This window comes from Muntiacus reevesi, chromosome 18, assembly GCF_963930625.1.
Source record: "Muntiacus reevesi chromosome 18, mMunRee1.1, whole genome shotgun sequence".
Classification (NCBI taxonomy): domain Eukaryota; kingdom Metazoa; phylum Chordata; class Mammalia; order Artiodactyla; family Cervidae; genus Muntiacus; species Muntiacus reevesi.
In genome coordinates, this window is record NC_089266.1 from 40590071 (window position 1) to 40615497 (window position 25427).

Genomic DNA, 25427 nt, shown 5'->3' on the forward strand with positions numbered 1-25427 from the left:
TCATTAGTTGACCATTAACATAACCAAGCAGACTTTGGTGGCCACATACAACAAACACAGACTCAAAGAATTAGTCTGGACAATCACTACACAAAAAACAAAAACAGCAAAAAAACAACAAACATACAACAAACCTTGGGAACAGGGGCAGCTTTGATTGCAGAGCTGCCATTTTCTATTATTCTAAATTTTCTATTTTCAACCCAAAATTATGAGACAGACACATAAACAAGAGAGTACGATTCACACACAGAATAAAGCCTTCAATGAACTAAAGGAAACTATGTCTAAAGAACTAACGTGTGAAGAAGTGAAAATGAAAGTCGCTCAGTTGCGTCCAGCTCTGTGTGACCCAATGGACTATGCAGTCCATGGAATTCTCCAGGCCAGAATGTCTCACCAAATAGAGAATACCAATTAAAAAAAAAAAATTACTTTAAAGCAAAGAAACAAACCAAACCAACCTCAGGAGTAGAAAAATACAACAGTGCTTCTGAATTATATTTCAGACCAAAGAAGATAGAAAAAAAACAAAACCCTCATCCATGTGTCAACATAATTTGGCAAAAAACTCATAGATTTAACCAGAGATTCACAAAATAACTTTAGATCTAAGAGGATTCATGATTAATACTACCATTTCTTTCCTAGAAAAGAACAAAAACTCCTACTTCACTCATCTTCTTAACCTGGATTAGCTTAGCCACTTCTGTAACGCTCTTATCTTACTGGAGGATAAAATAAGGAGAATAAAGTTCTCTTGCTGTAGCTCCCACTCCTAACAAAGCTATATCATTTAAAGCTGCCCTTTGCTCTCTTCTTGCATTTCCTTATGTTTCTATTTCACTCATGGATAACAGGTTAAAAAATGAATTCTTGGGAAAATGACACATTTACTTAAAATCTTTGCTTATACTGTTATTACATATTAATATATTCAGTATCATGAATTTCTCAGAATTCAGTTTAGTAGCAAATGATTAAAGTGAAAAAAATTCTTAACCATCATTAAAATAACTCCAATTTCCTGCCATTTTCAAAAATAATATGCTTTGTCATGTCTATAGAACTCATTTTATTTGAACTATACTAGACTACCTCCAGAGAAATAGGAAATTTCAAGATTGATAAACAGTGAAAAATGCAATTATAATGTTCAGAGAATAAACTTCTAATATTTTTTACCATCAGCAAGCCAAACAGGCTTCCAACTAAAATAAATTCATTTTTCATTAAGAAAAACAGACCTATGAAGACTACTTATTCAAGAAAGTGTTTTTAAAATATTGAAATTAAAGTGTTGAAAGACAAATAGGCATAACTCTCCCAGACTTCAGAATGTATATATATATATTCCACATCTATTCAGACATTTCCCCAAAGAAGACACTCAGATGACTGGTAGGCACATAGAAAGACACTCAACAGTGCTAAATATTAGAGAAATGCAAATCAGAACTACAACGAGGTACCACCTCACACCAACCAGAATGCCATCATTAAAAAGTCTATAAGTAACAAATGTTGTAGAAGGAAAAGGAAACCCTTCTCATACTGTTGGTGGGAAAACAGTATGGAGATTCTTCAAAAAAACTAAAGGAGTTGCCATATGATCCAGCAATCCCACCTCTTTGCACATACTCAGACAAAATAAAAATTGAGAAAGATACAAGCACCTCCCTGCTCATAACAGCACTGTTTACAATAGGCAAGACATGGAAACAACCACAATGTTCACCAACAGATGAATGGATAAAGAAGATGTGGAATACACACACATGCGCACACACACACACACAGAAGACTACTCACCCATGGAACAAAATGATGAATGGATAAACATGTGGAACACACACACTGGAATATTACTCACCCATGGAAGATGTGGAATACACACACACACACACACCACACCACACACACACACAGAGAGAAATACTACTCACCCATGGAAGAAAATGAAATAATGCCATTTGCAGCAACATGAATGGACCTAGAGCTTATCACACTAGGCAAAGTCAGAAAGCCAAATACCACATAACATCACTTATATGTGGAATCTAAAATACAATACAAATCAACATATCTACAAGACAAAAACAGACTCACAGATATAAAAAGTAGTTGCCTAGAGGGAGGAGTAGGGGAGGAAAAGAATGGGAGTTTGGAATTAGTAGAGACAAACATATATAGAGTGGATAAACAACAATGTATATAGCACAGTATCCTGTGACAAAGCATAACGGAAAAGAATATGAAAAAGAATATACATGTGTGTGTGTGTGTGTGTAATTGAGCCACTCTGTTGGACAGAACCAGTTAACACAGCATTGTAAATCAACTATCAGTTCAGTTCAGTTGCTCAGTCATGTCCGACTCTTTGCGACCCCATGAATCGCAGCATGCCAGGCCTCCCCGTCCATCACGAACTCCCGGAGTTTACTCAAACTCATGTCCATCCATCCAGCCATCTCATCCTGTGTCATCCCCTTCTCCTCCTGCCCCCAATCCCTCCCAGCATCAGGGTCTTTTCCAATGAGTCAACTCTTCGCATGAGGTGGCCAAAGCACTGGAGTTTCAACTTCAGCATCAATCCTTCCAATGAACACCCAGGACTGATCTCCTTTAGGATGGACTGGTTGGATCTCCTTGCAGTCCAGCAGACTCTCAAGAGTCTTCTCCAATACCACAGTTCAAAAGCATCAATTTTTCAGCGCTCAGGTTTCTTCATAGTCCAACTCTTCCATCCATACATGACCATTGGAAAAACCATAGCCTTGACTAGACGGACCTCTGTTGACAAAGTAATGTCTCTGCTTTTTAATATGCTATCTAGGTTAGTCATCACTTTCCTTCCAAGGAGTAAGCATCTTTTAATTTCATGGCTGCAGTCACCATCTGCAGTGATTGTGGGGCCCAAAAAAATAAAGTCTGACACTGCTTCCACTCTCTCCCCATCTATTTCCCATAAAATGATGGGACCAGATGCCATGATCTTAGTGTTCTGAATGTTGAGCTTTAAGCCAACTTTTTCCCTCTACTCTTTCACTTTCATCAAGAGGCTTTTTAGTTCACTTTCACTTTTTGCCATAAGGGTGGTGTCATCTGCATATCTGAGGTTATTGATATTTCTCCCAGCAATCTTGATTCCAGCTTGTGCTTCTTCCAGCCCAGTGTTTCTCATGATGTACTCTGCATATAAGTTACATAAGCAGGGTGACAATATACAGCCTTGTCATACTCCTTTCCTGATTTGGAACCAGTCTGCTGGTTCAGTTCTAACTGTTGCTTCCTGACCTGCATACAGGTTTCTCAAGAGGTGGGTCAGGTGGTCTGGTATTCCCATCTCTTTCAGGATTTTCCACAGTTTATTGTGATCCACACAGCCAAAGGCTTTGGCGTAGTCAATAAAGCAGAAATAGATGCTTTTCTGGAACTCTCTTGCTTTTTCAATGATCCAGTGGATATTGGCAATTTGATCTCTGGTTCCTCTGCCTTTTCTAAAACCAGCTTGAACATCTGGAAGTTCACGGTTCACGTATTGCTGAAGCTTGGCTTGGAGAATTTTGAGCATTACTTTACTAGCGTGTGAGATGAGTGCAATTGTGCGGTAGTTTGAGCATTCTTTGGCATTGCCTTTCTTTGGAATTGGAATGAAAACTGACCTTTTCCAGTCCTGTGGCCACTGCTGAGTTTTCCAAATTTGCTGGCATACTGAGTGCAGCACTTTCACAGTATCATCTTTCAGGATTTGAAATAGCTCAACTGGAATTCCATCACCTCCACTAGCTTTGTTTGTAGTGATGCTTTCTAAGGACCACCTGACTTCACATTCCAGGATGTCTGGCTCTAGGTGAGTGACCACACCATTGTGATTATCTGGGTCTTGAAGATCTTTTCTGTACAGTTCCTCTGTGTATTCTTGCCACCTCTTCTTGATATCTTCTGTTTCTGTTAGGTCCATATGATTTCTGTCCTTTATTGAACCCATCTTTGTATGAAATGCTCCCTTGGTATCTCTAATTTTCTTGAAGAGATCTCTAGTCTTTCCCATTCTATTGTTTTCCTCTATTTCTTTGCATTGATCGTTGAGGAAGGCTTTCTTATCTCTCCTGGCTATTCTTTGGAACTCTGCATTCAAATGGGAATATCTTTCTTTTTCTCCTTTGCTTTTCGCTTCCCTTCTTTTTCACAGCTATTTGTAAGGCCTCCTCAGACAACCATTTTGCCTTTTTGCATTTCTTTTCCATGGGGATGGTCTTGATCCCTGTCTCCTGTACAATGTCACAAACCTTCGTCCATAGTTCATCAGGCTCTCTGTCTATCAGATCTAGTCCCTTAAATCTATTTCTCACTTCCACTGTATAGTCATAAGGGATTTGATTTAGGTCATACCTGAATGGTCTAGTGGTTTTCCCTACGTTCTTCAATTTAAGTCTGAATTTGGCAATAAGGAGTTCATGATCTGAGCCACAGTCAGTTCCTGGTCTTGTTTTTGCTGACTGTATAGAGCTTCTCCATCTTTGGCTGCAAAGAATATAATCAATCTGATTTTAGTGTTGACCATCTGGTGATGTCCATGTGTAGAGTCTTCTCTTGTGTTGTTCGAAGAGGGTGTTTGCCATGATCAGTGCGTTCTCTTGGCAAAACTCTTATTAGCCTTTACCCTGCTTCATTCTGTACTCCAAGGCCAAATCTGCCTGTTTCTCGACTTCCTACTATACTTCAACACAATTTTTAAAAAAGGAAGTAGTGAAAGCAATGAAAACATGTCATGTAATCCAGTAAATTGCAATGTTTCTAACTTTGGGAATATATAACTATGAAAGTGAAAGCGTTAGTTGTTTGGTCATGTCTGACTCTTTGCAACTCCATGGCCTTCTCCAGGCAAGAATATTGGAATGGGCTGCCATTCCCTTCTCTGGGGATCTTTCTGACCCAGGGATCGAACCTGGGTCTCCTGTACTGCAGACAGATTCTCTACCATCTGAGCTACCAAGGAAGCCCATAACTATAGTGACATTTTTTTTTTAAAAGCACTGATTTCCTTCTGTTCTCAAAAATTATAACAATGGAATAAACACAATTTTGAAAAAAACAAAAAAGCTCATACTATCACTAAAAAATTCCCTCAGATCAATTTTCACTTATTTTCTACTTATCTATGCATATAGTTTTCTACAACCACATATATTCAATTTTATATTCTACTTATCTCATCTTATTTCATGCTTTTACATAGTTCCAGTACTCTCTCTTATTATGCCTTCTCAGATTAAATGTGTTATTTCCTTTCATATTTTAATATGATTTGGAAGCTAAGTATCTTACAGGAAATTCTTAAAGTCCACTATAAATTTTTCTTAAAAAATATTTTTCAACAGGAAAATACAGAAAAGCATAAAAAAAAAAAAATCACTTGTAAGTCCACCAAAGACAACTACTATTAATATTCTGAAATGATTTCTTTACTCTTTTTTCCTTTCATTTTATTTGTAACAATTTTGTACAGACATTGTACCTCACTTTACTTAGCCACGCTTTCACTGTTGGAAGTTGGACTGGTTCTAGGTTTCTACTATCATAAACAACTCTGAAATAAAGACTTCTGTTTATCTATAAATCTTTAATACAAATTTCTGACCATGTCCTCAGGAGAGAATTTTAGAAAGGAAAATACTGGCACAGCTTTCACCTTCTCATTGATACAGTGGGTTAAACATACCTGACCCTTAAAGGACTGATACAAATTGCAAAATTGTTTTCTGAAAGGGGCACTGATTTACATCAACAAAAATTTGAATTTTCAAATTTCCCATTTCATCAAAATTTTGCCACATCATTTTCAAAAGTATTATCTATATTAGTTTTTTTTAAAAGGCAGCTTATTGCTGCTCTTATTTACACTTCTTAGATACAGTTAAGATTAAGTATTTTTATTGCTTATTAGATATTTCTATTTCTTCTATACCTTATGTGTTTTCCAGTTTTCTCTGGGGGTTTTGGTGTTTTTCTTATAGTTTTTATAACTGCTTTATATTTTATGAAAATGAAAACTTAACCTATAAAAGGACTACCTGGCTTCTGAGTACTCAAAGTGCAATTATTATCATCCACCATTTATCTGACATGTTTGGTAAATATTTTTAAAAAAACTAAATAAACTTTAGTTATTGTTTTAAATTAATACTTTCTTTTAAAGAGATCCAGAAGTTTTGTATCTTTATCCAACAGCAATAATTCTCAGGTGGTATGAATCATATCTCTTCATGGCATTGAGTTATATTGCAAAACTGGATCTCACGAGAATATCATTATCTAGAAATAAGTATTTCAATTGCCAAGACTAAAAGGAAAATTCATTATATTCTGTGAAATGAGCAAGCATTTATCACAGAAATATCTAAAAGGAAGTTTCATATTTTAACTTGTCATGCAACATCTATTTTAGTCACTAACCACTTTAAAACACTTGTGAAATACTTGTTGTCAGAAGTACTTCGGATAATCGTATACATCAGTGGACAGCAAGTACAGCTAAATTTCAGCTATCCCTCCCTTTGTAAATAAAGTTTTATTAGAACACATTAGTCAAGCTCATTCATTTACTTGTTATCTAACGGTTACTTTCACACTGTGAAAGCAAAGCTGAGCACTTAGCTTATAAAACCTAAAGTGTCTACTATCCGGCTCTTTACAACACAGCTAAAACATCTGAGTAAACAATTTTACTCATTCTTTGAAGTCAGCACAGATAGATCTTAACTCCTGGAGCTCATACTCTTGCACAGTGTAAAACTTGTATGCAAGTAACTTACAATGTAAGGTATAAAAACCTAAGTGCTCTAAGAATGATAAAGAGTGTCAGAAAAAACGAAGTGTGTTTCCAGTGGGGAAAATCTTGAAGAAGGCAGCTTTTGCACTGGGTTTTAAAAGATGGCTATAATTTGAAATATAGGATGGAAACACTTCCAGTGTGAAGAAAAGTAGAGTTGTAAAAAAAAATACAAACATGACACTGTACTCTGCAGGGAGAAACAGGAGAAAACGCTAATGAGCATTTTGAAGCCAAAGCACAGGGAAGGCTGTCAGTGTCAAGAAGTTTAGATTTTAAATACATTCAGGTTCAAAAGCAAGGAATTAACAGTGATCTAGAACTGTTTTAGGCAGCTCAATCTTTCAACAGTATTTGAAATGAATGTGAGGAGAGACAGGTGATAAGAAACTAATTATAAAGCTATTAAAATAATTCATGACAGAAGTGATAAAGGTGGTAGCAATGGGACTGGAATAAAGAATTGGAAAAACAGAAAATAAACACATTAGCACCAGAGCAAAACTACTCAAACACTTATGACCAGATAACAGCATTTGGGTACACTATAAACCTTACTTATAGGGGCTTCCCAGGTGGCCCAGTGGTAAAGAACCTGCCTGATAATGCCGGAGACACAAGAGACTCGGGTTCGATCCTTGAGTCGGGAAGATCCCTTGGAGAAGGAAAAGCCAACCAACCCCAGTATTCTTGCCTGGGAAATTCCATGGAAAGAGGAGCCTGGTGGGCTACAGGTCATGGGGTCGCAAAGAGTCGGATGCAACTGAGCACCTGAGCACACATACATACCTACTTATATGGGGTAAAAACTCTTCATCTCCTCTGCATTTGAACAAAATGATAACTGTCTATTTAGTTCTGCTAACTTCAAAAAGAGGGACTATTTAAGTAATAATTTAAAGTGCTAGACTACCACTTTCTCCCATTTTTAAACTAACTCTGGATACCAGAACATATTAAAACAGATTTCATTTGGTAGGGCCCCCTCTGCTGGACCACTGAAAGAAAAGTCTGATCTTAAATTTGGGTTCTTAATTGCTTCTGTGGAATTGATGAAAACAAGAGTAGTTAGATTTGCTTTGGAAGCTCATCAGGTGTATCAAATGCCCTCTTCAGGAGGGGAACCATAAAATATCTTTCCCTGTCTTTTCCAAAATAGGAACAACCTTATTGTTGCTTAAACTGATTAATTTTTAAAGAAGAAAGTTTTAGACTCACGGACACAGAGAACAGACTTGTGGTTGCCAAGGGGGAGGGGAAGTGGGGGAGAAAAGGACAGGGCGTTTGGGATCAGCAGATGCAAACTATTATACAGACAATAAATAAACAACAAGGTCCTGTTGTATAGCACAGAGAACTAGATTCAATAGCCTATGATAAACCATAATGGAATATGAAAAAGAATGTGTATATAGATATATATGTAAAATTGAATCACTCTACTGAACAGCAGAAATTCACACAACATTCTCAATCAACTACACGTCAATGAAATAAATTTTTAAAAAAGAGTTTATATTCAAAGCTTACTAACATTTAAATAATATGTGGGGATAAACGGGAATTCAACACATTTTTTTGGCTGCATGGCATGGCTTGTGGGATCTTAGTTCTCTGAAGAGGGGTCGAACCTGGACCCTCAGCAGTCAAAGAGAAAAGTCCTAACCAGTGGACCACCAAAGAATTCCCCTAGACTGATTTTCTATAGGTAAAGAAATCATGCTAAGGAACAGTTTTATATTCTCTGCTCATTAAGAACTAAACTGCAGCTCCTCCATCAGCAGGCTTCTGACTGGGCTCTATCAAAGAGATACCAAGATAGTATATTGGAGGGTAGAAGAATGGGATACGACTAGTATTTCTCCCTGCCTTTCTAAGACTGAATCTTCCCTGTGGCTTCAACTCCTTTTAGAAAAGTTCAGTTCCCACCAAGTAATCCTAGCTCCCGGCCTCCAGAACCCAACTCCTACTTGTATCTCTCCATTTATCAACTTCTTGCTTTTTACTACTGCTAATCTTTGGGCTGGGCTTCCCAGGTGGCTCAGTGGTCAAGAATCCACCTGCCAATGCAGGAGACACAGATTCGATCCCTGGGTGGGGAAAGATCCCTTGTAGAAGGAAACAGCAACTCACTTGCCTGGGAAATCTCATGGCCAGAGGAGCCTGGCGGGCTACAGTCCAGGGGATTGCAGAAGAGTCAGCCACAACTTAGCGACTAAACAACAACAAACTCTGTGTTGCTTCACCATCTCTTGTAGCTTCTCAAGTCTTCAATCACCCACGTAACCAATTCTCTGCATTAAAGTCCCTCTATGCAAAAGAAAGGGGGACAGAAAGGAAGAGAAACATGGTTCTAGGCCTTTCTTTTCTGACTATACAGTACCCACTGTCCAGCTACCACTAGGCTCATCTCATAATGGAAAAGAAACAGTAATCATACAAGTCAACTTTCTAGATCACTTGTACAAACCCATCCTTCTCAAATTAGAGCAATGTTTCTTTATATAACATGGGTATGCCAGGATAATTTATGTGAAACCTCAAGATAAGCATGTTATATTTTTCTGTTGTGTCCACAGTGATTTTAAAAATTACTAGTACATTAAATTTTTTTTTGACATTATTGACTACACCAAAACCTTTGACTGTGCAGATCACAACAAATTGAGGAAAATTCTTAAAGAGATGTGAATATCAGACCACCTTACCTGCCTCCTGAGAAATCTGTATGCAGGTCAAGAAGCAAGTTAGAACCAGGCATGGAAGAGTAGACTGCTTCCAAATTGGGAAAGGAGTACGTCAAGGCTATATACTGTCACACTGCTTTTTTAACTTATATGCAGAGTACATCATGTGAAATGCTGGGCTGGATGAAGCACAAGCTGAAATCAAGATTGCTGGGAGAAATATCAATAACCTCAGATATGCAGATGACACCACCCTTATGAGAGAAAGTGAAGAAGAACTGAAGAGCCTCTTAATGAAAGTGAAAGAGGAGAACTTTAAAAATTTTTTTTAAAAAAATGCCTAGACAGCATATTAAAAAGCAGAGACATTACTTTGCCGACAAAGGTCTGTCTACTCAAAGCTATGGTTTTTCTAGTAGTCATGTGTGGATGTGAGAGTTGGGACTATAAAGCTGAGCACCAAAGAATCAACGCTTTTGAACTGTGGTGTTGGAGAAGACTCGAGAGTCCCTTGGACAGCAAGGAGATCAAGTCAATCAATCCTTAAGGAAATCAGTCCTGAATATTCATTGGAAGGACTGATGCTGAAGCTCCAATACTTTGACCACCTGATGTGAAGAACTGAATCACCGGAAAAGACCCTGATGCTGGGAAAGATTGAAAGCAGGAGGAAAAGAGGACAACAGAGGGTAAGATGGTTTGATGGTGTCACCAACTTGATAGACATGACGTTGAGCGAGCTCTGGGAGTTGGTGATGGACAGGGAAGCACAGCATGCTGCAGTCCATGGGGTCACAAAGAATCAGACACCACGGAGCGACTGAACTGACTGAACGTACATTAAAACAAACCACAAGGGTACTGTCAATTCAATGGGGAAGAGCCTTCAATAAATGGTGTTGAGACAAGTGGACATCCTTCCACATGCAAAGAATGAAATGAAACCCCCATCTCATATCAAATACAAAATTTAACTCAAAATGAACCACAGATGTAATTTGAAGAACTAAAACTACACAATTCTTAGACAAAAGCATATGCATAAACCCTGACCTTGGATTAAGCAATGGTTTCTTAGGTAATGACACCAAAGCAGTAACAACTGAAGGAAAAAAATATACCTGACTTCCTCAAAATTGAACTTTTGTACTTCAAAGGACATTGTCAAGAAAGTGAAAGGACAATCCACAGAATGGGAGAAAATATTTACAAACTACATCTAATAATTTATTCTTGCCTGGAGAATCCTATGGACAAAGGGGCCTAGCAGGCTACAGTCCACGGGGTCACAAGAGTCAGACATGACTTAGCAACTAAACCACCACCACCACCAAGTGATCTGTACCTAGAACATACAAAGGAATCTTACAACTCGTAGCAAAATAACAAATAACCCAATTAAAACTTAGGGAAAAAAAAAACTAGGCAAATTATACCAACAGACATTTCTCTAAAGATGATACATAAATGGCCAAAATCATAGGTCATCATCAAAATGCAAATCAAAACCACAATGAAATAATTGTCTGGGGCAGAATATGGGAAAGTAAATTAACTGCAAAGAGGTATGAAAGAACTTTCAGGAAAGAGCAAAATGTTTTACATCTTGACTGGTGGCTCAGATGGTAAAGAATCCGCCTGCAACAAAGGAAATCTGGGTTCAATCCCTGAGTCGGGAAGATTCCCTGGAGAAAAGAATGGCAACTCACTCCAGTAATCTTGTCTGGAGAATTCCATGGACAGAGGAGGCTGGTAGGCTACAGTCCATGAGGTTGCAAAGAGCTGGACGTGACTGAACAACTAACACTTTCACTTTGAGGCATATGCATTTGTCAAAAGTCATCAACCTGTACACTTAAAATCCATGAATTTCATATTTTACACATTTGGAAGGGTGCACTTATTTTGATATGCTTGTTAAGAACCGTGGGCTTCACAGAAAAACACTGCTTTGGCTGCTAAAACATAGAATGCTCATATTAGATGTTATTATTGTAGTTTTATCAACGCTAACTTTATATACTACCATAACTACACTGAGTAATTACATCGAGCAAATACTGAATAACTACAAAAGTCGTCTCACAAGAAATTATTCTGCAGATAAAAATTTCTAGGAAATTGGTGACATCTCAATAGCTTATTTCCTAGGATCTTTACACCAACAATTCTGTTCTATCAGCATTAGTTGTGTGAAATTACTTTGTCTAACTGCTCAAAAATAGCTGAAATTCATAGCTGTTGAAAGAAAATCTCTTGGATTATCCATGTATCACTTACCAAAGGGGAAAAAAAACACCAATGGAGTTTTCTTCTTTAAATATTCCTTTGATACTTCTGTAAATTATGCTACAGATACACTGTACTAACAAAACATTTGAAGCAAGCAAAGATATCAAATTCACAAGTTCAATTTAAAAACAAAAACATTTCCAACAATGCAGTAGAAAAAGTTTCCCTTACCTCATCATCATCATCATCAGAATCATTCCCAAACACTGAAGGTTTTTGCAAAACAGGGTGCAACTGCTGTGCTTTCTTTGGCAAAATAAGCCCATACCTGCATATTTTTTGTTTTGAAATAGAAATTACACCATTATATTTAAATGTTAAAACACTAATACATCCACTACCTCTTCCGGAGGAAGCTACCAAGTCAAAACATGTCAGAGCTCATGATCACATAACCCTGGTTCTGATTTTCAACGATCTAAAAGCTTCAAAATGCAGTAAGATTTTTAAACTATTATTCTACGTTAAAGAAGAGAAGTGAATGAAGAGCTCGGAAGATGTAGATAGTGAAACGATAAGGAAAGTTTAAAAAAAAAAAATGTCAGTGGAAAGCTCAGTTGAGGTCCACTAAAAAGAAAAAGACTCTAAATTACCTTGTGACCTAACAAGAGTCAAGAAAACATTCCCCCCGCCCCGCCCTTACTGGGTACATATCATTTTAAAGAAGTTATTAAATAAAGATTAATGTCATCCATTAAAATTTTTTAAAGATTACATTAACTGAGAAACCCAAGTAGTTATGGGGCAAATTCCCATTACATTTTATAACGCTCACGTGCTTTGTCTTGGAGCACCTGAAAGAACCATCCCATCAAACCCAACTCAATTGGTTTCTCACGTTTGGGCCTTTAAGATGCATATATAACGGGAAGCCGCATCACAACTGAGGATTATACATCTAAGGTAAAGCTTCCAAAAACATGTAACATTTACCCTTCTGCGGCAACGTATACCCCAATTTCCTATGTGCCTACCCTTTTTTTGTGACTTCTCAGCACAACATTCCTAAACCGAGAAGGGAGGGCGGGAATCAGAACTTGAGCTGCCAAGAACAAGGCCCTCTAAAACCAGGAATTGTCTCTCTTCTCATTTCCCCTGAAAGCATCCAACCGGGGAGAAACTCAAGCGCGGGGTAGGAAGCAAGACTGAGGGGCCTCAGACCGAGCTTTTGGAAAATAGAAAAGTCTCGCTCTCTGCCCCTCAGCCTAACTTCCTTTATTTCCTCACAAGTTTCTCCCTCAAACTTCGGGCTTCCATCCTGCAAAATGTGTGGGGGGATGGGAATATATGTTCCTCGGAATTTCTCGCTTTCCCCGCCTCTATCCCTGACGACACAGCCCCTTCACTTCCAGCGCACTTCTACTCCTCGACCAAAGACACAGTCGCCGTAGTATCTCACTCCCCACTCGGACCCTAACTCCCGGATCACTCACTGCCTGCCCGGAATCGCCATCTTGCTCCCGTCTCCGCTGAACGTGGCCGACGCCGACGTAACGCTGATGCAGACGCTGGCGTCATCACGCGAATTCTCGCGGGGCTTTGGCCGGCCCAGAACTCGCCTAGCTCCTGGGTTTGACTTTGGGTTACTTCCGCATTGCTGGGAATGGAGTCCTTGGCTTTGGGAATTGTTTGAAAACCGACGGATTGCCTCGAAATCAGTGGTAAGAAAGGAATAACAAAAGAAAAAAAAAAAAAAAAAGGAATAACAAAATTTTAGGCCAGTGGTTCCAAGAGTGTGGTCCCGGGAATTGGCATTCCCCGGCAATTTGTTAGAAATGGAAATTTTCTGGCTCTGTTCCGTAGCTACGGAATCAGAAACGCTGGGATGGGCCCAGAAATCTGACTTTTAACAAGTCCGTCGGATAATCCTGATTCTCAAGTTTGAAAACCACTACCCTAGGCTGTCGAGTGTTTTTTTGTGTTTTTTTACCCCCTGAGGTGTTCAGCGTAAGTATCCTGGATGGGAAAGATTCCCTGGAGGAGGAAATGGCAACCCACTCCAGTATTGTTGGCTTGGAAAATTCCATGGACAGAGCAGCCTGGTGGGCTACAGTCCAGGGAATTGCAAAGGATCGGACATGACTGAGCACGCACCCATTCCTGGCTTAGCGTAACTTGACAGAAGATGAAAATCCATACGCTAAGTATATTACTATTGGACAGTAGTGATGAATATCAATACTGTATAGTGCCACTGGGTATAGAAAGTAAAATCGTACATGATATTAAAAAAAAATTTAGTCACCATTTCACGTGTGAACCCACTCTTTGTCGGCCCATGCCAAACGTTGTACAGCAGTCGACGAGATCTTGCGAACTGCCGACAGGACGTTTAAACCTCCAAGTGTAGTTGTGGATTTGTCTATTTCCCCTTTTACTCAGGGCAGGTTTTGTTTCACCTACTGCATTTTGAAGTTTTGTTATTAGACACTTGGGCTTCCCTGGTGGCTCGAATGGTAAAGAATCTGCCTGCAATGCTGGAGACCCAGTTTCAACCCCTACGTGGGGAATATCCCTTGGAGAAGGGAATGGCTACCCACTCCAGTATTCTTGCCTGGAGAATTCCATGGACAGAGGAGCCTGGCGGGCTACATCCTCGAGGTAGCAAAGAGTCGAAGCGACTAACTTTCCCTACTACATATTTAAACATTTAGAGTTGTTGTGTCGTTTTATGTTGACCCCTATACCATTAAGAAATGATCCTCTTTCTTTTTATCTACTTTATCTAATATTAGTATTTATAACCAGCGTTGGTTTTTAGCATAGTATATGTTTAGCATAGTATATGTTTTCCCATCCTTTTACTTTTAACCTATTTTAATCAATTTGTGTCTTTTCATATAATACATAACTTTTAATATGAAGTGGAACTCTTCTTGCTAGCATATTGTTGGGTGTTGCTTTTTATCCATTATGGCAATTTTTTTCCTTTTAAGTTGGTATTTAGAACATTTTCATTAACGCAAGCATTAGTGTAGTTGCAGTTTGTTTTTTCTTTTTCCTGTCTGTTCTTTGTCTCCTCTGCCACCTTCCCCTTGACTTTGGATTAATCAATAAATTTTTATGATTTAGCTTAAGATTTTTATTCAACTTCTTTGTTGGTTTATTGGCCATACTTGGCTTTTTTTTTTTTTTTTGCCAAGGTTTTGCTTTAAGGTTTCTAGTATACATCTTTATCACAATCTATCTTCAAGTAACAATGTACCACTCAAGAACTTGAAAACGTTTACTTCCAATTTCCCTCTCTGAAACTTTGTGCTGTATTTTGTCATGCGTTTTACTTGTAACAATGTTATAAATGCACAATAAATTATTATGTCTTTAAACAATTACCCTTTCAAAATATTTTTGAATAAGAAAAATGTTATTCCACATGTTTACCATGTCTTGTTTCTTTATATCTTTGTGTAGATCTTTGTATCTTTGTGTAGTATAATTTTTTTTTTTTTTAAGCAGGAAGGGGTGGAGTAGTGGAAGGAGGAATTGGATGAAGATGGTCAAAGGGTACAAAGTTCCAGATAAATAAGTATTTGGATATAATGTAGAACATGATTAATATAATTGACTTGCTGTATGTTATATATGAAAGTTGCTAACAGAGTAAATCCTAAGAGTTCTCATCATAAGGAAAAATAGTTTTTATTTTGTATTTATGAGATGATGGATGTTCACTAAATTTACTGTAATTTTTTCATAATGTATATGTCAAATTATTATGCTATACACTATAAACTTATACAGGGCTGTATATTAATTGTATCTCAATAAAACTAGAAGAAAAAAGTTAAAAGAATCCACACATGTTCTATTAACTGTCAGAACAATGACATCATCACACATCAAGAAGCCTCTGGAAGGTTTTCTTGCACACTGTTGTGAGGGTGAGAGTGAAAAAGGCAAATAAATAATGTCGTAGCATTGTTAGAAATATAGTTTTGACCTGGAAAATCCCAAAAGTGTTTTAGGGACCTGCAGGAGTCCACAAACCACACTTTAAGATCCACTCTTTTAAATGAATTAATGCTGAAACATACTATTATAGGAATTATATAACTTTGCATGTAGGAATGTGCTGAATGTCTTTTTTTTCCCCCCAAAGTGATTAGGGTAAGGCCAGACAGAAGCCAGATATGAAATCTTGGGGCACAGTGTAATAAAAGGATATATATATATATATACATACATGGACATATCTGGTGGTCCAGTGGTTGAGAATCCACCTGTTACCTGTCAGTGTAGGGTACACAGGTTCAATCCCTGGTCTGGGAAGATCCCACATGCCACAGGGCAGCTAAGCAAACGCCACAACCACTGAGCATACACACTGCAACTGCTGCAGCCTCAGGGCCCTAGAGCCTTGCTCCACCGCAAGAGAAGCCACTGTGATGAGAAACCCATGCACTGTAACTAGAGAGTAGTCCCCACTCACCATGCAACTAGAGAAAGCCCATGGACAGTGATGAAGACCTAGCGCAGCCAAAAATAAAAATGAAAAAAGAAAAAATATAGAGAGAAACATATATTGCTTTCTGTCCCTGATTCCTGGTACAGATCTCCTAAAACCTTTGTGATTCCCTGAGTGATAAAAGCACGAAGGGCAACTTCTGTTTTGATATTTGATATTTGACCCTGGTCTCTGGTTCTCTGGGTGATAGGGTTTTTGTTTCAGTGAGGTAACCCTGGATAGCATCGGATGGGAGCTTATCACCAGAGAGACCACACCATAATTAGAAGCTTGGAATTTTCTTTCTCACCCGTATCCTCGGGGAAGGGGAGAGGGCTTTTAAACCAAATTAATGATTGGTCTTGCCTATATAATGAAGTCTCCATTAAGAAAACCCAATATATGGAATTCTGAGAGCTTCTGGGTTGATGAAAATATCCAACTGCCATGAGGATGGTGCACCCCAACTTGATGAGGACAGAAATACCCTTCCTGACCTCACCTATATATCTCTTTCTGGTTGTTTACATGTATACTTTATCATACCCTTTAATAATAAATGTGTCAGCATGAAAAAAATAATTATAAGTTACTACATGGCTAAGTCCTAATTAAGCATACATGATCACGATAATGCAAACACTGAATAAGCAGCTATTCTGATCTAAATTACAAGGTAGTTGGATAGAACAAAGGAGTAGGAAGTGTGTGGGGGGGGGGATGCACACGCTGAGAAAGGAACTAAATCTCTTGCATTCTGGGAGGTTAATAAATCCTGCCTAATTCAGGAAAAAAAAAAAAACATGCCACATGGCATGTTATTTTGCAACGTGGAGGTGCATGTCAAAACTACAGCCAAAACAGGTTGGCAAACTTTTTGTGCAAAAGGTCAAATAGGAAATCTTTAGATTTTATGGGTCAGAGGTCTCTGGCAGCTACTCAACTCTGCCCAGGGTTGTGAAAGAAGTCACAGACAATTTGGGCATGACTTTTCTGATAAAACTGTATCATGACGGGCAACTGTCTAGATTTAGCTTGTCCTGTTTATTAACTCTTGAGCAAAAAGAATTGAAAATAGTTGACTCAGAAGCGAGGAAAATAGGGGTAAGGTGGAGCTGGGAAATGCTCTAGTTTTGACAGACCTTTTATGACAGAGGATTTCTTAAACTATGAGCATGTGTTACTTTGCTTAAAATAAAAAGAATCAGAAAAGGGTAAATAATAAAGCCCCCCCTGCCTGAGTTATCTGCTTCTTAAAGAGACTGGGTGGAGAATTAGTTACACAAAATTATAGGCTCAATATGCTATATAATTTGAGCTTCTAAATTGGAATGTTGGATTCTGTATTCTCTTATTGCCTACAGGCTGTTGTAATGAAGCACTTGTGAGGTTTTCCGAAAGCTAGAGGGCTGATTTCTCAGTGTTGCAGAGAGTTTAAGTTCTTCAATTAGTTGGCCTGGTTTGCAGCAAGGGTGGTAGTTGCTACAGTGGATCAGAGACTTGAAGAAGTCTTCTAATACTTTGAACCTGTATTTGGGATCTTGAATGGGAGAAGTTGTAATGAGAGAAGCAGAGTAAGCCAGTAAAAGGCAGCATCATCACTCCCATACTTCTGTTCCGCAGCAGAGAATTCTGTCTTGACTTGCAGAGATAAGATTTCAAGCACAGAACAGTCAACTAGACTTGGATGTGAGACAACTGTAGGACCCTCAGCACCCAAACTTAAGGATCTTGATTTAACATTTTGACACTAGTATTACTTATCCCTACTCTTTCATTCTCTGCTTCCTTTTGTGCCCACTCTTCCCTAATCAACTACAGTTGACTCTAGAACAGCAGGTTTGAACTTCTTGACTCTACTCATACATGGATTTTTTTTTTTCAATAAATACATACTAGATAACTACAGATCCATGGTTAGTTGAATCCCCAGAGGCAGAAGGCTGACTAAAGTACATTTTTGACTGAACATTGGGTGGTTCACCCCTAACTCCTGTGTTGTTCAAGAGTCAACTGTACTCACTTTTCTCAACCTACAGGTTCAGCTAACTTGTGGTGTCTGGATGACAGCATGCTTCAATTTGTTGAAGGCCTATTGTGACATTTTTGCCCTCTCTAAAAAATACCCTTCTAGACACTGCTCTATTGTTATTTCCCAGTTTGGTTTGTCAGTGGTTTGGATGCTTTTTATGTTAGACTATTTCACAAATTGGTCTCCCTTTGGCAAGTGGTCAACCCCAATTCAAACAGCTGTGGCTACACAGAGTCAGGGTCATATGGAACAAAACTTGGCCACCTCAAGTGCTTCACCAGTTGTGATCTGTGGGCAGGACAGTTTAAGCTCAGGCAGGAGACTGAGCAGAGGTAAAATAGGGTAATGACTAGGAGATTGAACACCCACCAAGGGGAATTACAATACCTACAGGAGAAAGAAATAGGCAATATTTAATTAATTGATCTTGTCTGTTGAGAGGTCTTTATAATAAGATCGTGTGGGGGAGAGCAGGAACACAGAGTTAAGGATGATGTAGGGTGGGGTTAGGGCTTCCCAGTGGCGCTAGTAGTAAAGAAGCTGCCTGCCTAATGCAGGAGATGTAAGAGACATGGGTTCGATCCCTGGGTGAGGTAGGTATGGAGGCGGGCATTGCAACCCACTCCAGTATTCTTGCCTGGAGAATTCCATAGACAGAGGAGCCTGGAAGGCCACAATTCATAGTGTAACACAGTCAGACACAACTAAAGCGACTTAGCAGGGTAGGATTAGGTGGGAGTGACATTGCATAAAAACCTTACAGAAGAGGAATGAAAATTCTCTAAATTACCTACAAAGGGTCTTCTGAGACAGTAATTGAGATTGTCTGTAGAATTAAGGGCTACTAGTTGCTTGATCACATTTAGATTAGAAAGGAATGGGAAGTCAGTCTCAAGAGACCACATATAATTCTTTTTATATAAAATATCCAGAATAGACAAACCCATAGGAAAAGCAAGATTTGTAGTTGCCTAAGACTGGAGTGGCATCACTCCAGTTAGAAGCAATGGAGTAGCCATCATGGTCAATAAAAGAGTCCAAAATGCAGTACTTGGATGCAATCTCAAAAATGACAAAATGATCTCTGTTGGTTTCCAAGGCAAGCCATTCAATATCACGGTAATCCAAGCCTATGCCCCAACCAGTAATGCTGAAGAAGCTGAAGTTGAATGGTTCTATGAAGACCTACAAGACCTTTTAGAACTAACACCCAAAACAGATGTCATTTTCATTATAGGGGACTGGAAGGCAAAAGTAGGAAGTCAAGAAACACCGAGTAATAAGCAAATTTGGCCTTGGAGTACAGAATGAAGCAGGGTAAAGGCTAATAGAGTTTTGTCAAGAGAATGCACTGGTCGTAGCAAACACCCTCTTCCAACAACACAAGAGAAGACTCTACACATGGACATCACCAGATGGTCAACGCTAAAATCTGATTGATTATATTCTTTGCAGCCAAAGATGGAGAAGCTCTATACAGTCAGCAAAAACAAGACCAGGAACTGACTGTGGCTCAGATCATGAACTCCTTATTGCTAAATTCAGACTTAAATTGAAGAACGTAGGGAAAACCACTAGACCATTCAGGTATGACCTAAATCAAATCCCTTATGACTATACGGTGTAAGTGAGAAATAGATTTAAGGGACTAGATCTGATAGCCTGATGAACTATGGGCAGAGGTTTGTGACATTGTACAGGAGACAGGGATCAAGACCATCCCCATGGAAAAGAAATGCAAAAAGGCAAAATGGTTGTCTGAGGACGCCTTACAAATAGCTGTGAAAATGAAGGGAAGCGAAAAACGAAGGAGAAAAAGAAAGATATTCCCATTTGAATGCAGAGTTCCAAAGAATAGCCAGGAGAGATAAGAAAGCCTTCCTCAGCGATCAATGCAAAGAAATAGAGGAAAACAATAGAATGGGAAAGACTAGAGATCTCTTCAAGAAAATTAGAGATATCAAGGGAATATTTCACACAAAGATGGGTTCTATAAAGGACAGAAATGGTATGGACCTAACAGAAGCAGAAGATATCAAGAAGAGGTGGTAAGAATACACAGAAGAACTGTACAAAAAAGATCTTCATGAAGGTCCCAGATAATCACAATGGTGTGATCACTCACCTAGAGCCAGACATTCTGGAATGCGAAGTCAAGTGGGCCTTAGAAAGCATCACTACGAACAAAGCTAGTGGAGGTGATGGAAATCCAGTTGAACTATTTCAAATCCTGAAAGATGATGTGGTGAAAGTGCTGCACTCAGTATGCCAGCAAATTTGGAAAACTCAGCAGTGGCCACAGGACTGGAAAATGTCAGTTTTCATTCCAATCCCTAAGAAAGGCAATGCCAAAGAATGCTCAAACTACCACACAATTACACTCATCTCACACGCTAGTAAGGTAATGCTCAAAATTCTCCAAGCCAGACTTCAGCAATACGTGAACCGCGAACTTCCAGATGTTCAAGCTGGTTTTAGAAAAGGCAGAGGAACCAGAGATCAAATTGCCAATATCTGCTGGATCATCAAAAAAGCAAGAGAGTTCCAGAAAAACATCTATTTCTGTTTTATTGACTATGCCAAAGCCTTTGACTGTGTGGATCACAATAAACTGTGGAAAATCCTGAAAGAGATGAAAATACCTGACCACCTGACCTGCCTCTTGAGAAACCTGTATGCAGGTCAGGAAGCAACAGTTAGAACTGGACATGGAACAACAGACTGGTTCCAAATAGGAAAAGGAGTTCGTCAAGGCTGTATATTGTCACTGTGCTTATTTAACTTATATGCAGAGTACATCATGAAAAATGCTGGGCTGGAAGAAGCACAAGCTGGAGTCAAGATTGCCAGGAGAAATAGCAATAACCTCAGATATGCAGATGACACCACCCTTATGGCAGAAAGTGAAGGTGAACTAAAAAGCCTCTTGATGAAAGTAAAAGAGGAGAGTGAAAAAGTTGGCTTAAAGCTCAGCATTCAGAAAACTAAGATCATGGCATCTGGTCCCATCACCTCATGGGAAATAGATGGGGAAATAGTGGAAGCAGTATCAGACTTTATTTTTGTTGGGCTCCAAAATCACTGCAAATGGTGACTGCAGCCATGAAATTAAAAGATGCTTACTCCTTGGAAGGAAAGCTATGACCAACCTAGATAGCATATTAAAAAGCAGAGACATTACTTTGTCAACAAAGGTCCATCTGGTAAAGGCTATGGTTTTTCCAGTGGTCATGTATGGATGTGAGAGTTGGACTGTGAAGAAAGCTGAGCACCGAAAAATTGATGCTTTTGAACTATGGTGTTGGAGAAGACTCTTGAGAGTCCCTTGGACTGCAAGGAGATCCAACCAGTTCATCCTAAAGGAGATCAGTCCTGGGTGTTCATTGGAAGGACTGATGCTAAAGCTGCAACTCCAGTACTTTGGCCACCTCATGCAAAGAGTTGACTCATTAGAAAAGACCCTGATGCTGGGAGGGATTGGGGGCAGGAGGAGAAGGGGACAACAGAGGATGAGATGGTTGGATGGCATCACCGACTCGATGGACATGGGTTTGAGTAAAATCCAGGAGTTGGTGATGCACAGGGAGGCCTGGCGTGCTGCGATTCACGGGGTCGCAAAGAGTTGGACACGACTGAGCTACTGAACTGAACTGAACTGAACTGAAGACTGGAGTGAGAAAAATGGGGAGTATTGCTAAAGATGTGGGGTTTTTTATGGGGGGATGAAAATAATCTGAAATTATTGTGAATAATTCCACAATTATGTGAATATACTAAAAACCATTTAGTTGTACACATTAAGTATGTGAATTTTAATAATATATGTGTCATATTTCAATAAAGCTGTTAAAAGGGTTAATAGGAGCTTCCAATTGAATTCCAATATCATTGTCTTGAAACATTTATTTTGTTCCTGGACCATGAAAAGCTGTAATTATTAATATAAAAGAAAGGGATATGGAAGGTCTGCAGTATGCAGTGTCATTGTTACCTATAAGCTGTAAAGAAAGCTAAAAAAATAACCATTTAATCAAGTCTGAGCTTTTGAAGTATATGTAAATACAAGTAAATCAGTAAATCTACTGAGTCAAATAAATAGATTTAACCATAAACCAACATCTAAATTTTTGTCAAGTACAGATAACATCCTCTTCACTAAAAAAATAAGTATCTGGTGTCAAGGGATAGGATTTTACTTAAATGATAGTTAAATAAATTCAAGCAATCCACCATGTTGGTTGCTTAATTTTAAAGTAGTTTCCAGGGACTTGCCTGGTGGTCCAGTGGCTAAGACTCCACACTCCCAATACAGGGGACCCAGGTTCAATCCTTGGTTAGGGAACTAGATCCCATGTGCCATAAGTAAGAGTTCACATGTTGCGACTCAAGATCCCTCATGCCAAAACTAAGAGCTGGGGCAAGCAAACAAATAAATAGATTAAAAGTAAATAAAGTCATTTCCAAAAGAATAATAGCATAATTGTTAGCCTAGTGAAGTTTGGAAAGTGTTGATGAAATATCTAGCGTACTGCCAAGAGCAATAAAATAGAAATGGACACGTGAAGTTGCTCAGTCCTATGTGACTCTGCGATTCCATGGACTGTAGCCTACCAGACTCCTCTGTCCATGGCATTTTCCAGGCAAGAGTATGGAGTGGGTTACCATTTCCTTCTCCAGGGGATCTTTTCAACCCAGGGATCGAACCCAGTTCTCCCACATTGCGGGCAAATGCTTTACCCTCTGAGCCACCAGGGAAGCCCAACAGGACACGTGGGTGCCCCTTACTCATTGTAACCTAGCTAACTCATTCTTTGAGCTTATTTCCTCGTTTATAAAATGGGGATAATCATATTGAGTCTGCCAACCCTGAAGGTTGGGGAGGATCAGATGAGCTAGGATGTGAAAATACTTCAAGTTAAAATGTCATGCAGATGTGTGATATTTTTTATCATTAAGCTGCATGCCATTTAGTTATTAATAACCTAATTCCCATCATGATGGATCAACAGGTCACAGTCTGCAAAAATTTTCCCTCCTTGCTGCCTAAAATGCTATTTGTATTCACAGTGGACCCCTTAAAAGCTTGTTCTGAAGCCATCAGAATATGTGGCTATCAGTTTAATATCTTCAAGAACATTGTTCCTAGAAATGCTGCAGCAAATGCCCTGAAAAGCTCACTTCCAAATATGAAACAGGCTTATAGGTTAAAACTGGGTATGGGACCAGCCAAGAGATGAGGGCTGGTAAATAACACTGCCATCTTATCACCGAAGGTTAAAAAGGGATCTCTAGTCTCAAATTATAAGATGTTTGGAACGCATTACATTTTGTCAACCAAATAAAGAAAATGAAGTTTAATTTCCCAAATTTTATTAAAAATGGACTCTGTCATCAGATATCTTACTGCAAAGATGAAATCTCACAACAGGGCAGTAAAGTTTGCTGTAATAACAAGATTTAAATAAATATAAATTCTTTCTGCAGTTCTTGAACTCATGAAGATTTTGTTGTGGAAAAAAAAAAAGTTTTTTTTCCATAAGTCATGGTCAAACATTTCCCTAGAATTTCTATTTATTGAAATAACTTTTAAAGTTATTAGGGTTAGTGGGGGTGAGGGAGTGGAGATGGGAGCAGAGAGGATGTGATGCTCATAAAAGCCTTTGAAAAATTAGAAAAACACGTCCTAGTCCATTTCTTAAAATTGTTATTATATTTTTTTGATGTAAAAACAGTGCTCTTTGGATGTAAAAACTGCCATTTTCCCCCTAAATACTCAGCCTGTTCTTTACTTTGTACCTGAAAAGAATTACAATAACTCACTCAACCAACCATAACAGGCCCACAGCAGATAAAATGCTAAAATTAAAAAGAAACTTTAAAATATATTCTATAACATACATTTGGTTATGGCTACCTGAACTGGAAATTTCCTTAGATCAAATTTCTCCTTCGGAGGCACTTTTGGTTTTAGAAAGTGCTGAGGTAAAGGTCTAGGAGAAAAATAGGTCTATGTGGCACTCCTTTCCAATTGAAAATATTTTTATAGTTAATAAGCAAAACTGAATATGACAAAAATACCCTGAATACAGTCGCAATTCCATTATCATTTTCCTGGCAAGCTTCCCTCTGGCATTTTTGCGTACACATAGGAGTCAGTCTTGGAAGGCAATGGGGGTGAAATAATAGCGCTGCTTATTTTTTTGTTCAGCTTTATGAGAGCTAAACAGATGTGGGCCCAGTGGTATAAGTATTCGATGGCAGCATTACCAAGTTTCCATACTTCGATTCGAGAATGATCTGTACCAAAAAAAAAAAAAAAGTGTTAGTTTTGTACTTTTATTACTAAAATACACTTTAATACTAAGATATAAGAAAAATTATGACAAAAGTTCATTAGATATATTTTGAGTCAAAACTATAGCAGAATCTTGTTTACGTAATTATAGGAAAATGGACACATTAATTTTGGTATATTCATATAATGGTTGAGACCCAGGGCTCAAACCTGGGTCTCCTGCATTCCAAGTGAGTTCTTTACCATCTGAGCCACCAGGGAAGGCCCTATAATGGAACCCTATGCAGCATTTAACAAAGAACTAGAGCTACATATGTCATTGTGAATATCTCAAAGCCATATTGTTGAGGGAACGTTCCTGGTGGTCCAGTGGCTAAGACTCCTAGCTCCCAATGCAAGGGGCCTGAGTTCCATCCCTGGTCAAGGAATTAGATCCCATATGCCACAACTAAGACTCGGCAGTAACTATGTTTTTAAAAACATATTGTTGAAAAAATAAAAAAAAACATTGTTGAGAACAAAAAGTAAGCTGTATAATAATATGTCCTTTTGGATACATTTAAAAACAATTTTAAAACCTGCAAAATAATATTATATTGTTTATGGATTCATGGGTATGTAGTAAAAGTAGAAATCATGCATGAAACTGATAAACACCAAATTCATAATAGTATTAGCTCTAGGGAGGAGAAGAAGAGAATGAGATATGGGAGGAGCATAGAAATTCTCAACTGTTTCTGTAATGTTTCTTTCTTTAAAAAGAGTCTGGCTCAAAAACATATTAAGAATATGGCTCCGTAATGACTGCACAGGTATTAGTCTCTAACCTCTATGTTTGAAGT

General features: G+C 38.5%; 2 protein-coding genes across 3 annotated transcripts in view; both read right to left on the reverse strand.

Moving 5' to 3' along the window:
• The window catches only part of NSRP1 (nuclear speckle splicing regulatory protein 1), a 43436-nt gene extending 30138 nt beyond the window's left edge, over positions 1-13298 (reverse strand). Inside the window, exons 1-2 of one of the 2 annotated variants that reach the window (XM_065909715.1) lie at positions 13248-13298; positions 11986-12082 (exon numbers count right to left, since the gene is read on the reverse strand). In XM_065909715.1, coding sequence (XP_065765787.1) covers positions 11986-12082; positions 13248-13267 — 117 coding nt within the window. In that variant the 5' untranslated portion in view covers positions 13268-13298. The remainder of the gene's footprint in view (positions 1-11985; positions 12083-13247) is intronic. The other variant, XM_065909718.1, reaches the window with a different exon arrangement.
• A 10687-nt stretch (positions 13299-23985) lies between these two features.
• The window catches only part of EFCAB5 (EF-hand calcium binding domain 5), a 90652-nt gene continuing 89210 nt past the window's right edge, over positions 23986-25427 (reverse strand). The window contains exon 23 of the mRNA XM_065910931.1: positions 23986-24587. Within this exon, the coding sequence (XP_065767003.1) occupies positions 24394-24587 (194 nt within the window). The 3' untranslated portion in view covers positions 23986-24393. The remainder of the gene's footprint in view (positions 24588-25427) is intronic.